We start from the raw sequence: 15,008 nt of genomic DNA, 5'->3' as shown, positions 1-15,008 counted from the left end.
CTAGATTGTATAATTATACCAGGTACACAAGCTAGTTAAAGTTAATAAAAAGGGTATTGCAAATCTCCAGTAGACATACATTCAGGAAGAAAGCAGATTGCAGCATATCAACTGGGACTAACTGCAATACTGCTATCAGCACATTTGTTAGAGCATTTAATTTTACCACTAGGTATCCTTCAAGTCTGTGTGTTTAACCCCTTTTGTGGGGGTTAAATTACCTCTCAAACAGATTGGTTGTGTGACTGCTTATTGGCTCGCTGGCCATTTCCTGCAGTTCTCTGCAGCTTCCAAAGGTACCATTTTGCGTGGGTTAACCAAATAGGGCTCGATTTATCTAAAGCTCTCTGCTCAGGTGAGATTATCTAAAATATCCTCCAGCACTGTGAGATTCCTCACAAGAATGGTACATTTAGCTGTATATATCTCTCAAAGGAGTTTTGTAACATTTACACTCTGTGCCTTGTATTTAAATTACTTTAAACTTGCATTTAAGCTTTGTACTTTTTTGTGGTGTAATGCATTTAACAGCAGTCCATTTAGAATTGTGTTTTGTAAAAATCCTGATTTTGCTTTTAAATATTTCAATATAACTTTAACAAATTAGGATTATACTCTGTATATTTCTGTGTTTGCAGTTTGCTTTTTCCACTATGTGAAATAAGCTTTACAGTTTTAGTAAGTAGGAGGAACAGAGGAGTTCCCTGGGCTGGAGAGAGAAAATTTCCCTTGATGTGTCAAGCTCTCTCATATTCTATAAACCTTGTACACTTTTAGACCTCAATGATTTATTTTACCCACTGAAGTTTGCTCAAATTAAAAATAATGTTACTAAACTAGAATCAACTATAAATAAACTGTGTAGTGAAAACCTATCTGTTTAATATGTATTTACTGCAAACTAAGAATTTATATCAGTCAGGTTAACCTCAATCTCCCCGTTGAGATTCTGTATCCCAGAGAACCTCATTACTTTCTATGGGAAACAGCTCTGATCTGCATACAGAAAGAGAAGCAATCTGCCAGGAACAAAACAACAGCTCAGTGGCTTGTTCTATGGCCCGTTTACTACCTGGGAGTAGCTTCGTTTAGCCCAATTGTGCTTTTTACAGAGGAGAACTTTCCTGAAGTATATCAGTCTGATCCAGCCTAACAAGGTCAGTCCAGCACCGAAATGCCAGTCAATTCTCCTCTGAACAAGGAAAACGGCAACGCCAGAAAATAATTTTGATCTCCTTTGGGCCTCGTCAGTGAGGTGCAGATATTTCCCTCTAAGCACATAGGCAAGGAGTCCATGTCTGGTATTCCCCATTACCCTTAGGGAGACATTCCCCTGGTTTATCCCTCTTGAATTTTCGTGTTCTGCCCCTTTTTCTTTCGAAAAATCTGTGAGATTTGCACTATTATTTCTTCTGTTAAGTGTGATCAGTCCACGGGTCATCATTACTTGTGGGATATTAACTGCTCCCCTACAGGAAGTGCAAGAGGATTCACCCAGCAGAGTTGCTATATAGCTCCTCCCCTCTACGTCACCTCCAGTCATTCTCTTGCACCCAACGACTAGATAGGATGTGTGAGAGGACTATGGTGATATATTTAGTTTTTATATCTTCAATCAAAAGTTTGTTATTTTATAATAGCACCGGAGTGTGTTATTCCTTCTCTGGTAGAATTTGAAGAAGAATCTACCTGAGTTTTTCTATGATTTTAGCCGGAGTAGTTAAGATCATATTGCTGTTTCTCGGCCATCTGAGGAGTGAGGTAAACTTCAGATCAGGGGACAGCAGGCAGATTAATCTGCAAAGAGGTATGTAGCAGTTTATTATTTTCTGACATGGAATTGATGAGAAAATCCTGCCATACCGTTATAATGTAAACTCAGCCTTGAATGCAGTAGATGTAGCTGATATCAGGCTGTCATGTATGTATATTTTACACTTCAGTTTTCTGGGAAATGGTACTTCTCTGGCTTTTAAACTGTATACATAGACTTAACCTATTTTGCAGGGACTTGCAATAGGTTTTAAATGACAATTAATTATTGAGGTAAAATGTTTTTTTGCTGGCATGTAAAAACGTTTTTTTCTCTGAGGTACTGGGTGAAAAAATGTTTTGGGCACTTTTTTTCCACTTGGCAATAGTTTTGATTTAAATTAGAGCAGTTCACTGATCCCTCTCACTGTTATGTGTGTGGGGGAGGGGCCATTTTGGTGCTTTCACTATGCATCAGAAAAACTCAGTCAGAGGTTCATTTTCTTCCTGCATGATCCGGTTCATCTCTACAGAGTTCAGGGATCTCAAGAGTCTTTTTTGAGGGAAGTAATCATACAGCAGAGCTGTGCTGATTGTATTGACTGTGATATAAAAAACGTTTATTTGTGTATTTTTTTTCTGCTGCCTGGGTTAGTTATCATTTGCTGAGGGGAACAATCCTTTGCTAAAACTGTATATTCTGACAAAGATTGATGCTATAACTTAATTATTTTATCTGTTATAATATTTTTCTGTGCTTCTTAAAGGCACAGTTCGTTTTCATATTATTTGTAAATTACTTTGAAAAGTATTTCCAAGTTGCTGTTTATTTGCTAGTGTGTTAAACATGTCTGATTCAGAGGAAGATATTATCTGTGCTATATGTGTTAATGCCAAAGTGGAGCCCAATAGAAATTTATGTACTAAATGTATTGATGCTACTTTAAAAAATAGTCAATCTGTACAAATTGAACATATTTCACCAAACAACGAGGGGAGAGTTATGCCGACTAACTCGCCTCACGTGTCAGTACCTGCATCTCCCGCTCAGGAGGTGCGTGATATTGTAGCGCCGAGTGCATCTGGGCGGCCATTACAAATCACATTACAAGATATGGCTACTGTTATGACTGAAGTTTTGGCTAAACTACCAGAACTAAGAGGTAAACGTGATCACTCTGGGATGAGAACAGAGTGCGCTGATAATGCAAGGGCCATGTCTGATACTGCGTCACAGTTTGCAGAACATGAAGACGGAGAGCTTCATTCTGTGGGTGACGGTTCTGATCCAAATAAACTGGACTCAGACATTTCAAATTTTAAATTTAAGCTTGAGAACCTCCGTGTGTTACTAGGGGAGGTATTAGTGGCTCTGAATGATTGTAACACAGTTGCAATCCCAGAAAAAATGTGTAGGTTGGATAAATATTTTGCGGTACCGACGAGTACTGACGTTTTTCCTATACCTAAGAGACTTACTGACATTGTTACTAAGGAGTGGGATAGACCCGGTGTGCCTTTCTCACCCCCTCCTATATTCAGAAAAATGTTTCCAATAGACGCCGCCACACGGGACTTATGGCAAATGGTCCCTAAGGTGGAGGGAGCAGTTTCTACTTTAGCTAAGCGTACCACTATCCCAGTGGAGGATAGCTGTGCTTTTTCAGATCCAATGGATAAAAAATTAGAGGGTTACCTTAAGAAAATGTTTGTTCAACAAGGGTTTATATTGCAACCTCTTGCATGTATTGCGCCTGTCACGGCTGCAGCAGCATTTTGGTTTGAGTCTCTGGAAGAGACACTTCAATCATCCACACTAGATGACATCACACACAAACTTAAATTCCTTAAGTTAGCTAATTCATTTATTTCAGATGCCGTAGTACATTTAACTAAACTTGCGGCTAAAAATTCAGGATTCGCCATTCAGGCACGCAGAGCTCTGTGGCTAAAATCCTGGTCAGCTGATGTTACGTCTAAATCTAAATTGCTTAATATTCCTTTCAAAGGGCAGACCTTATTCGGGCCCGGCTTGAAAGAGATTATTGATGACATTACAGGAGGTAAAGGTCATGCCCTGCCTCAGGACAAGGCCAAAGCCAAGGCTAGACAGTCCAATTTTCGTTCCTTTCGTAATTTCAAAGCAGGAGCAGCATCAACTTCCTCTGCACCAAAACAGGAAGGAGCTGTTGCTCGCTACAGACAAGGCTGGAAACCTAACCAGTCCTGGAACAGGGGCAAACAGGCCAGAAAACCTGCTGCTGCCCCTAAGACAGCATGAATTGAGGGCCCCCGATCCGGGACCGGATCTAGTGGGGGGCAGACTTTCCCTCTTCGCCCAGGCTTGGGCAAGAGATGTTCAGGATCCCTGGGCGTTAGAGATCATATCTCAGGGATACCTTCTGGACTTCAAATCCTCTCCCCCAAGAGGGAGATTTCATCTGTCAAGGTTGTCAACAAACCTAACAAAGAAGGAAGCGTTTCTACGCTGCGTACAAGATCTTTTATTAATGGGAGTGATCCATCCAGTTCCGCGGTTGGAACAAGGACAAGGGTTTTACTCAAATCTGTTTGTAGTTCCCAAAAAAGAGGGAACCTTCAGGCCAATCTTGGATTTAAAGATCCTAAACAAATTTCTAAGAGTTCCATCGTTCAAGATGGAAACTATTCGAACAATTTTGCCCATGATCCAAGAGGGTCAGTACTTGACCACAGTGGATTTAAAGGATGCTTACCTTCACATACCGATTCACAGAAGTCATTACCGGTATCTAAGGTTTGCCTTTTTAGACAGGCATTACCAGTTTGTAGCTCTTCCATTCGGACTGGCTACGGCTCCAAGAATCTTCACAAAGGTTCTGGGCACTCTTCTGGCGGTACTAAGACCGCAAGGAATTTCAGTAGCTCCGTACTTAGACGACATACTGATACAAGCTTCAAGCTTTCAAACTGCCAAATCTCATACAGAGATAGTACTGGCATTTCTAAGGTCGCATGGATGGAAAGTGAACGAAGAGAAAAGTTCTCTCTTTCCACTCACAAGAGTTCCCTTCCTGGGGACTCTGATCGATTCTGTAGAAATGAAGATTTACCTGACAGAGGACAGGTTAACAAAACTTCAAAGTGCATGCCGTGTCCTTCATTCCATTCAAGAGACCAGAAATTCTCTTCTATGGTGGCTTTATCGGCCACATCTGTCCAGGGGAATGCCATTCAGCAGGCCAGACTGGTCAATTGTAACAACAGACGCCAGCCTACTAGGTTGGGGCGCTGTCTGGAATTCTCTGAAGGCTCAGGGACTATGGAATCAGGAGGAGAGTCTTCTTCCAATAAACATTCTGGAATTGAGAGCAGTCCTCAATGCTCTTCTGGCTTGGCCCCAGTTAGCAACTCGGGGGTTCATCAGGTTCCAGTCGGACAACATCACGACTGTAGCTTATATCAACCATCAGGGAGGGACAAGAAGCTCCCTAGCAATGATGGAAGTATCGAAGATAATTCGCTGGGCAGAGTCTCACTCTTGCCACCTGTCTGCAATCCACGTCCCGGGAGTGGAGAACTGGGAGGCGGATTTCTTAAGTCGTCAGACTTTTCATCCGGGGGAGTGGGAACTTCATCCAGAGGTCTTTGCCCAAATACTTCGACGTTGGGGCAAACCAGAGATAGATCTCATGGCGTCTCGACAGAACGCCAAGCTTCCGCGCTACGGGTCCAGATCCAGGGATCCGGGAGCGGTCCTGATAGATGCCTTGACAGCACCATGGACCTTCAGGATGGCTCATGTGTTTCCACCTTTCCCGATGCTTCCTCGATTGATTGCCAGAATCAAACAGGAGAAAGCATCAGTGATTCTAATAGCGCCTGCATGGCCACGCAGGACCTGGTATACAGATCTGGTGGACATGTCATTCTGTCCACCTTGGTCGTTACCTCTGAAACAGGACCTTCTGATTCAGGGTCCTTTCAAACATCAAAATCTAACTTCTCTGAAGCTGACTGCTTGGAAATAGAACGCTTGATCTTATCAAAGCGTGGTTTTTCTGAGTCAGTTATTGATACCTTAATACAGGCTAGGAAGCCTGTTACCAGAAAGATTTACCATAAAATATGGCGTAAATACCTATATTGGTGCGAATCCAAAGGTTACTCTTGGAGTAAGGTTAGGATTCCTAGGATATTGTCTTTTCTACAAGAAGGTTTAGAAAAGGGGTTATCCGCTAGTTCCTTAAAGGGACAGATCTCAGCTCTGTCCATTCTGTTACACAAGCGTCTGTCAGAAGTTCCAGACGTTCAGGCTTTTTGTCAGGCTTTGGCCAGGATTAAACCTGTGTTTAAAGCTGTGGCTCCACCATGGAGTTTAAACCTTGTTCTTAACGTTTTACAGGGTGTTCCGTTTGAACCCCTTCATTCCATTGATATAAAGTTGTTATCTTGGAAAGTTCTATTTTTAATGGCTATTTCCTCGGCTCGAAGAGTCTCTGAGTTATCAGCCTTACATTGTGATTCTCCTTATTTGATTTTTCACTCGGATAAGGTAGTTCTGCGTACTAAGCCTGGGTTCTTACCTAAGGTAGTCACTAACAGGAATATCAATCAGGAGATTGTTGTTCCATCCTTGTGCCCAAATCCTTCTTCGAGGAAGGAACGTCTTTTGCACAATCTGGATGTAGTTCGTGCCCTTAAATTTTATTTACAGGCAACTAAAGATTTTCGACAAACGTCTTCCCTGTTTGTCGTTTACTCTGGTCAGAGGAGAGGTCAAAAAGCTTCTGCTACCTCTCTCTCTTTTTGGCTTCGTAGCATAATTCGTTTAGCTTATGAGACTGCTGGACAGCAGCCTCCTGAAAGAATTACAGCTCATTCCACTAGAGCTGTGGCTTCCACTTGGGCCTTTAAGAATGAGGCCTCTGTTGAACAGATTTGCAAGGCTGCAACTTGGTCTTCGCTTCATACTTTTTCCAAATTTTACAAATTTGACACTTTTGCTTCCTCGGAGGCTATTTTTGGGAGAAAGGTTCTTCAGGCAGTGGTTCCTTCTGTATAAAGAGCCTGCCTATCCCTCCCGTCATCCGTGTACTTTTGCTTTGGTATTGGTATCCCACAAGTAATGATGACCCGTGGACTGATCACACTTAACAGAAGAAAACATAATTTATGCTTACCTGATAAATTCCTTTCTTCTGTAGTGTGATCAGTCCACGGCCCGCCCTGTTTTTTAAGGCAGGTAAATATTTTTTAAATTATACTCCAGTCACCACTACACCCTTGGCTTCTCCTTTCTCGTTGGTCCTTGGTCGAATGACTGGAGGTGACGTAGAGGGGAGGAGCTATATAGCAACTCTGCTGGGTGAATCCTCTTGCACTTCCTGTAGGGGAGCAGTTAATATCCCACAAGTAATGATGACCCGTGGACTGATCACACTACAGAAGAAAGGAATTTATCAGGTAAGCATAAATTATGTTTTTTTGAGAATTCGTGCTATGGAATTGCAGGGTTGCTAGTGCTAAAATTAGATGCATAAGTTAGACCATGTACGTTTGCCCTATAATGGCCCTTTAAAAGCCTTTTAGAACATGTAACCTTAACCTATGGGGGTTTAAATGCTCAATCCAGCTTTGTTGTGTAGTAGAGGGTGGCAGACAGCCTCAATTTATATATTTATTAAGGCACCTTTTAATGTTTATAAATGTAGACTGGCAGAATCACAATTAAAGTATGTTTGACTATCCCCATCTTTTTTTTTAAACTTGAGCATATATCATAGTATTTAAATGTTTATAAAAATTTTGAAGGTTAATAAATGTAAAAATATGATTTATAGAGTCTAAATATATACTATAGAAGTATAGCATGCTGCGTTGGCAGACTTTTAGCAAGGTGTTGTGGCTGGTGTTTTACCAAACCTGATTAATACCAACAATACTTAACTTTTGAAAAAGTTTGCCTTTATATTAAATGGAATCTTGTAGATAAGTTCTTTTTTTCCCCCTGAAAATAATATTTACATTGGTATTTCAAGAAAGCTTATAAGCAAAATTGAAATGGTTTCAGATGCATTTTAATTTAGATTTTTTTTTTATTCTAAATGTAGTACTTACCCTGCTTGAACACAAGTGAATAATTTGCAGTGAGTGACCCACTCTAGCTGCCTTGTACTCTATTACGGGTAGCTTTTAAAATTGGAATGTCCAGACATATTTTAAAAATGCAATAAGTAGTGTCCTGATATAAAATATAGTAACTGTGGGACCCACTAACAAAATAAGGGGAAGGTGCTCTTCTTACAGTATAAGACAAGATTTGATGAACACTTTATAAATAGTGAAATATTATGCAATCAGTTTTACAGTCACTATAAACTTCTCTGGGGATAGGTCCTAATCCACACAAGGGCCTGGTCACTCTTCCACTCAAAAAGCTCTGGATTATAGCTTCAAAATTTAAAATTTGAAATTGGGGCACTAGAGTCTTCACAGGATATTTTCAAATTGTCTCTGCTTAAGCACACAATCAGACACTGTTAGACTTTAATTAACCACCTCTTCCCAAGTGAAGAGACCATATAATGCTGCTAGTCTTTGCTAACCAGATGGGGAAACATGAAGCCTGTTATTTAATATCTGATGTTTTATAATGTTATTGCATGTAAATGAGAAATATTATAAACCTTTTTTCTTAAATTCTAATTAATAGGTAACAATAATGAGAGTATTGAATCTATAAAAGATTATGAAGAAGAATTTTTTCAAGGATCATCACTTTTAAAGTAGGTGCTCATCAACAGAATTCCGTAGCCTGCTAATTGTAATGATTCATGCATGCGTTTCAGTGTAATATTGGCCATGTAAGTAACAGTTCTCATTAGTAGAGGTACAACAATATCTTATTGTCAGAGCATTATATAATTATGGAAAGCATAACTATAAGTTTAATTGTATGTTAGTCAAACAAAGAGATATGATGTACCTAGAGTTAACCATACATTTTTAGTGAATGCGAGTTATAATGTTATTTATATGTATGTGTGTAATATGAAGTACAAGTGCACACGATAACACAATGGAATAAGTAAAATAAGCATCAATTGAGTAAGCAGAGAACTAAAGGTGTTCACCAAAGTTAGAAAGCTGAATATGAACAATTATTACTTTAGAAGAGCATGATAGGACTGTGGCATTCATGGTTTGAACAAATTGAGAAAAAAAATTGGTTTGTAATATTTGCATATGAAAATATAAAGTGCTGAACTTTTAGTTGTTAAAGGGAGATAATACTAAATCACTTAAAACTAATACAGTATAACTGTAAAAACTGACAGGAAAATATCACCTGAGCATCTCTATATAAAAAAGGAAGATATTATACTTCACAATCTCCTCAGCTCAGCAGAGTAAGTTCTTTGTAAAAAGTTATAATACAGCTGCTGCACAGCTGCAGGTAAAAAAAATGAAGAAATGAACAGCAGCCAATCAGCATCAACAGTGCTGAGGTCATGAACTATTTTACTGTGATTTCATGAGATTTGACTTAACTCTTATGAGAGTTCATGGTAAACTTCCTTAAACTGAATAGGTAAATAAGATGAGTGTTCACAAAGCTCACTCCCTTAGCTGACCCGGGACAGACATACTGATTTGCTGCTTAGAAGTCCTTTACAATGGGATGTGACTTCTGAGGAACTCTTGAGGTAAAATGTCTTTCTTTTTTACATAGAGATGTTAAGGTGATATTTTCTAGTCGTCTTTTTACAGCTATGCTGCATCACTTTCAAGTGTTTCAACATTTGGGTAACATGGCCCTTTAAATGTAACATTATAGTATTTTTATGTGACCAGAAACAGTCTGTTGACTACATAGTTAAAGTGATATACCTTTGTGGAACAGTAGATTAGCATATTCATATTTTACTAATGCTTTTGACACTGTCTTAGACCACAAATAAATTTATAAACTATGTTGCCTTGGACTAGAACCATTGGATTTGTTCCAGTTAAAATATCTGTTCAAAGTTTAATTATTTTTCTGGCTTTCAAATTCACAGCAATTCTGGTCCATTAGAAAACCTAGTTACTTTCCAGTGCATTACACCATATTAACTCCATTAAAACTTTGTTTAAAGGTGTATATATCAAACATAACCTCTATTTATTTTGTTTTATAGGAATGGCATGCTTAAAGCACACCAGGTGACAACCAAGAATTTAAGTCTCGCTGTTTCTGATTGTTTTTGGAAAATGGTTCGTGAGTCAGTAGAACAGCAAGCTGATGCCTTCAAAGGTAATTTCTGAGCAACGAGAAGCTAGCAAACAAAATAACTATATGGATATACTTAGCGGCAGTCTAACAGACTACTGGTTATTCCACAGGGAAATTGCACAGAATGTTTATCACTACAATTTACATATCTTTGCTCATTTCCCTATGTAGCACTCACCAAGTATCCCTCCCTTTTCTTTACTGCATTTTACATACGAACAGTATCTGGCAGGAAGGAAAGAGATCTTACATCCATATGAAAAGTAGGCAATTTAGGTTCTAGGTTTCTGCCCACTCACTTAAAGGGCAACAACTCATTATGGGTTATGTTTAGTTTAAGCTGAATGCTACAGTTCTTGTTTTTTTTCCTCATCTCCTCTTAACAGTCATAGCAGTGTAAAGTTGCAAAAGCACAAACTCCCTGAAGCCCTTTATATAATCATGGTGACGTTGTAAATATTTTCATTTAGTTGTAGATCATATAAAAATAACTCACTATCAGTATTCTTCATGAAGAGGTTTTTCTCTTAGTCTGTCACTGTGGTTTGATGTCCTTGTCTTCAGAATGTCATAAGCAATTGGGTTCCTAATACTAGCTAACACCAGTCTAAGGCTATGGTCTTGCTACTGAGAAAGTAAAAATGATCTGAAACATAAATAAATAACTTACAATAGAATGTTGCAGGGATAATCCTTGACCGAAGACAAACAATGGAAGAACCATTGTCCGAACTGAAGTGGCAGATAAATGTTTCAGAAAAAACTGCATATATGTAAAACTGTGTTTAAATAATGTCTCTTATTTAGGAGGTAGCTAGAATTCCCCAGATATTATGCAATGAATTAAGTCACAATAATAATCCTCAGTATTAAAGGTACAGTTAACACTTTGAGTTTTCCATATAAAATGTTTATCAATAATGAAACTACAATATATTTTCATAATTATTTGCACCCTTTTCATGTAATTTAGCTCTGAAAACTGAACCATTTCTAATACTCAGAACTTGAAATGCACCCTGCTGACTTTTCAAGGCTAACTCTGTTTGATATCTGTTCCTAATTGGCTTCAACTGATAGCAATTGCAAAAACAAGCAAGCCTGGTAGTCTGCTATCTAATGCTCAGATTGGCTTCTCCAGTAAGCTCCTAAAAAATAATTTCAGAAAAAAGAATGTTAACTTGTTTTAAAAACATTAAGACTTGGCTGATATGTTATTCTTTAGCAACACAACAGAAATGTATTGTAATTAGGTGTTTACTGTCCCTTTTAACTTAATAGCACATGGTTATAACATCACACTGGATATGTTAGCTGCTGTTTTATTACCTAGTGAATCATGCTGATCATGTGACTGTAACGGGCACTATCCATTGGCAAAAAGGACTTTTTCTGGTGGATGTTTATTTAACCACTTTATTGTTTCTGTTTAGCAACTCGCTTTAATCTGGAGACTGAATGGAAAAACAATTACCCACGTCTCCGAGAGCTTGACAGGGTAAGTCTTCTTACATCACTAGTTATGTTAATGCAGAAACAACAACATATGCAATTGGAAGTAATTTAATTGCACCTTTACAAACAGTTGCATTGTGTAAATTTAAATAGTGAACTATATTATCTTTATATTTATGTCTACAATTTTTATCAGGGATCAAGTCCTACAAAAAAAAGTGTGGGAACTCACCAAGACTTCCATCCCGCCTCACAATATATGTTATTTCTCTTGTAAGGTGTATCCAGTCCACGGATCATCCATTACTTGTTGGATATTCTCATTCCCAACAGGAAGTTGCAAGAGGATCACCCACAGCAGAGCTGTCTATATAGCTCCTCCCCTAACTGCCACCCCCAGTCATTCTCTTGCAACTCTCGACAAGCATGGAAAGGTCATGCCCTTCCTCAGGACAGGTTCAAATCAAGGGCCAAACAGTCTAATTTTCGTGCCTTTCGAAACTTCAAGGCGAGTGCGGCATCAACTTCCTCTAATACAAAACAAGAGGGAACTTTTGCCCAGTCCAAGTCGGTCTGGAGACCTAACCAGACTTGGAACAAAGGTAAGCAGGCCAAAAAGCCTGCTGCTGCCTCTAAGACAGCATGAAGGATTGGCCCCCGATCCGATAACGGATATAGTAGGGGGCAGACTTTCGATCTTCGCCCAAGCTTGGGCAAGAGATGTCCAGGATCCCTGGGCGTTGGAAATTGTATCCCAGGGATATCTTCTGGACTTCAGAGCTTCTCCTCCAAAAGGGAGATTTCACCTTTCACAATTATCTGCAAACCAGATAAAGAGAGAGGCATTTTTACACTGTGTTCAAGACCTCCTAGTTATGGGAGTTATGGGAGTGATCCACCCAGTTCCAAAGGAGGAACAGGGACAAGGATTCTATTCAAATCTGTTTGTGGTTCCCAAAAAAGAGGGAACCTTCAGACCAATCTTCAGACCAATCTTAGATCTCAAGATCTTAAACAAATTTCTCAGGGTCCCATCATTCAAGATGGAGACTATTCGTACCATCCTACCTATGATCCAGGAGGGTCAATACATGACTACAGTGGATTTAAAGGATGCTTATCTTCACATTCCGATACACAAAGATCATCATCGGTTTCTCAGGTTTGCCTTCCTAGACAGGCATTACCAGTTTGTACCTCTTCCCTTTCGGTTAGCTACAGCCCCAAGAATCTTTACAAAGGTTCTGGGGTCACTTCTGGCGGTCCTAAGGCCGCGGGGCATAGCAGTGGCCCCGTATGACATTCTGATACAGGCGTCAAATTTCCAAATTGCAAAGTCTCATAGGGACATAGTTCTGGCATTTCTGAGGTCGCATGGGTGGAAAGTGAACGAAGAAAAGAGTTCTCTATCCCCTCTCACAAGAGTATCCTTTCTGGGAACTCTAATAGATTCTGTAGAAATGAGGATTTACCTGACAGAGACCAGGTTATCAAAACTTCTAAATTCCTGCCGTGTTCTTTATTCCACTTCTCGCCCTTCGGTGGCTCAGTGTATGGAAGTAATCGGCTTAATCATAGCGGCAATGGACATAGTGCCATTTGCCCGCCTACATCTCAGACCGCTGCAACTCTGCATGCTCAGTCAGTGGAATGGGGATTACACAGATTTGTCCCCTCTACTAAATCTGGATCAAGAGACCAGGGATTCTCTTCTCTGGTGGCTATCTCGGGTCCATCTGTCCAAAGGTATGACCTTTCGCAGGCCAGATTGGACAATAGTAACGACAGATGCCAGGCTTCTGGGCTGGGGGGCAGTCTGGAACTCCCTGAAGGCTCAGGGATCGTGGACTCAGGAGGAGACCCTCCTCCCAATAAACATTCTGGAACTAAGAGCGATATTCAATGCTCTTCAAGCTTGGCCTCAGCTAGTGACAATGAGGTTCATCAGATTTCAGTCGGACAACATCACGACTGTGGCTTACATCAACCATCAAGGGGGAACGAGGAGTTCCCTAGCGATGTTGGAAGTTTCAAAGATAATTCGTTGGGCAGAGATTCACTCTTGCCACCTATCGGCTATCCATATCCCAGGTGTAGAGAACTGGGAGGCGGATTTTCTAAGTCGATAGACTTTTCATCCGGGGGAGTGGGAACTCCATCCGGAGGTATTTGCACAATTGGTTCAACGTTGGGGCGAACCAGAACTGGATCTCATGGCGTCTCGCCAGAACGCCAAACTTCCTTGTTACGGATCCAGGTCCAGGGACCCCAAGGCAACGCTGATAGATGCTCTAGCAGTGCCTTGGTCCTTCAACCTGGCTTATGTGTTTCCACCGTTTCCTCTGCTCCCTCGTCTGATTGCCAAGATCAAGCAGGAAAGAGCATTGGTGATTTTGATAGCACCTGCGTGGCCACGCAGGACTTGGTATGCAGATCTGGTGGACATGTCATCCCTTCCACCATGGACTCTGCCTCTGAGACAGGACCTTCTACTTCAGGGTCCTTTCAACCATCCAAATCTAATTTCTCTGAGACTGACTGCCTGGAGATTGAAAGTTTGATTTTATCAAAGCATGGCTTCTCCGAGTCAGTCATTGATACCTTAATTCAGGCACGAAAGCCTGTCACCAGGAAAATCTATCATAAGATATGGCGTAAATATCTTTATTGGTGTGAATCCAAGGGTTACTCATGGAGTAAAGTCAGGATTCCCAGGATATTATCTTTTCTCCAAGAAGGATTGGAAAAAGGTTTGTCAGCTAGTTCCTTAAAGGGACATATTTCTGCTCTGTCTATTCTTTTGCACAAGCGTCTGGCGGATGTTCCAGATGTTCAGGCATTTTGTCAGGCTTTAGTTAGAATCAAGCCTGTGTTTAAACCTGTTGCTCCGCCATGGAGTTTAAATTTGGTTCTTAAAGTTCTTCAAGGGGTTCCGTTTGAACCTCTTCATTCCATAGATATCAAGCTTTTATCTTGGAAAGTTCTATTTTTGGTAGCTATTTCCTCGGCTCGTAGAGTTTCCGAGTTATCTGCCTTACAATGTGATTCCCCTTATCTGATCTTCCATGCAGATAAGGTAGTTTTGCGTACCAAACCTGGGTTTTTATCTAAGGTGGTATCTAATAAGAATATCAATCAGGAGATTGTTGTTCCGTCGTGCCCTAATCCTTCTTCAAAGAAGGAACGTCTATTACACAATCTTGACGTGGTTCGTGCTTTAAAGTATTATTTACAAGCTACTAAAGATTTTCGTCAAACATCTGCTTTGTTTGTTGTCTACTCTGGACAGAGGAAAGGCCAAAAGGCCTCGGCAACTTCTCTTTCGCTTTGGCTAAGAAGTATAATACGCTTAGCTTATGAGACTGCTGGCCAGCAGCCTCCTGAAAGAATTACAGCTCATTCTACTAGAGCTGTGGCTTCCACTTGGGCCTTTAAAAATGAGGCTTCTGTTGAACAGATTTGCAAGGCGGCGACTTGGTCTTCGCTTCATACTTTTTCAAAATTCTATAAATTCGATACTTTTGCTTCTTCGGAGGCTATTTTT

The 15,008-nt window shown here is 40.2% G+C and overlaps 1 protein-coding gene across 4 annotated transcripts in view; it reads left to right on the top strand.

Moving 5' to 3' along the window:
• The window catches only part of OPA1 (OPA1 mitochondrial dynamin like GTPase), a 267,989-nt gene that overhangs the window by 71,437 nt on the left and 181,544 nt on the right, over positions 1 to 15,008 (top strand). For all 4 annotated transcript variants that reach the window (XM_053710217.1, XM_053710215.1, XM_053710216.1 and 1 more), the window contains 3 exons: positions 8,447 to 8,519; positions 9,915 to 10,030; positions 11,443 to 11,507. In XM_053710217.1, coding sequence (XP_053566192.1) covers positions 8,447 to 8,519; positions 9,915 to 10,030; positions 11,443 to 11,507 — 254 coding nt within the window. The remainder of the gene's footprint in view (positions 1 to 8,446; positions 8,520 to 9,914; positions 10,031 to 11,442; positions 11,508 to 15,008) is intronic.

Source organism: Bombina bombina, chromosome 4 (assembly GCF_027579735.1).
Source record: "Bombina bombina isolate aBomBom1 chromosome 4, aBomBom1.pri, whole genome shotgun sequence".
Lineage (NCBI taxonomy): Eukaryota > Metazoa > Chordata > Amphibia > Anura > Bombinatoridae > Bombina > Bombina bombina.
Note: the sequence above shows the minus strand (reverse complement) of the source record. Positions and strands in the feature narration are given on the sequence as shown.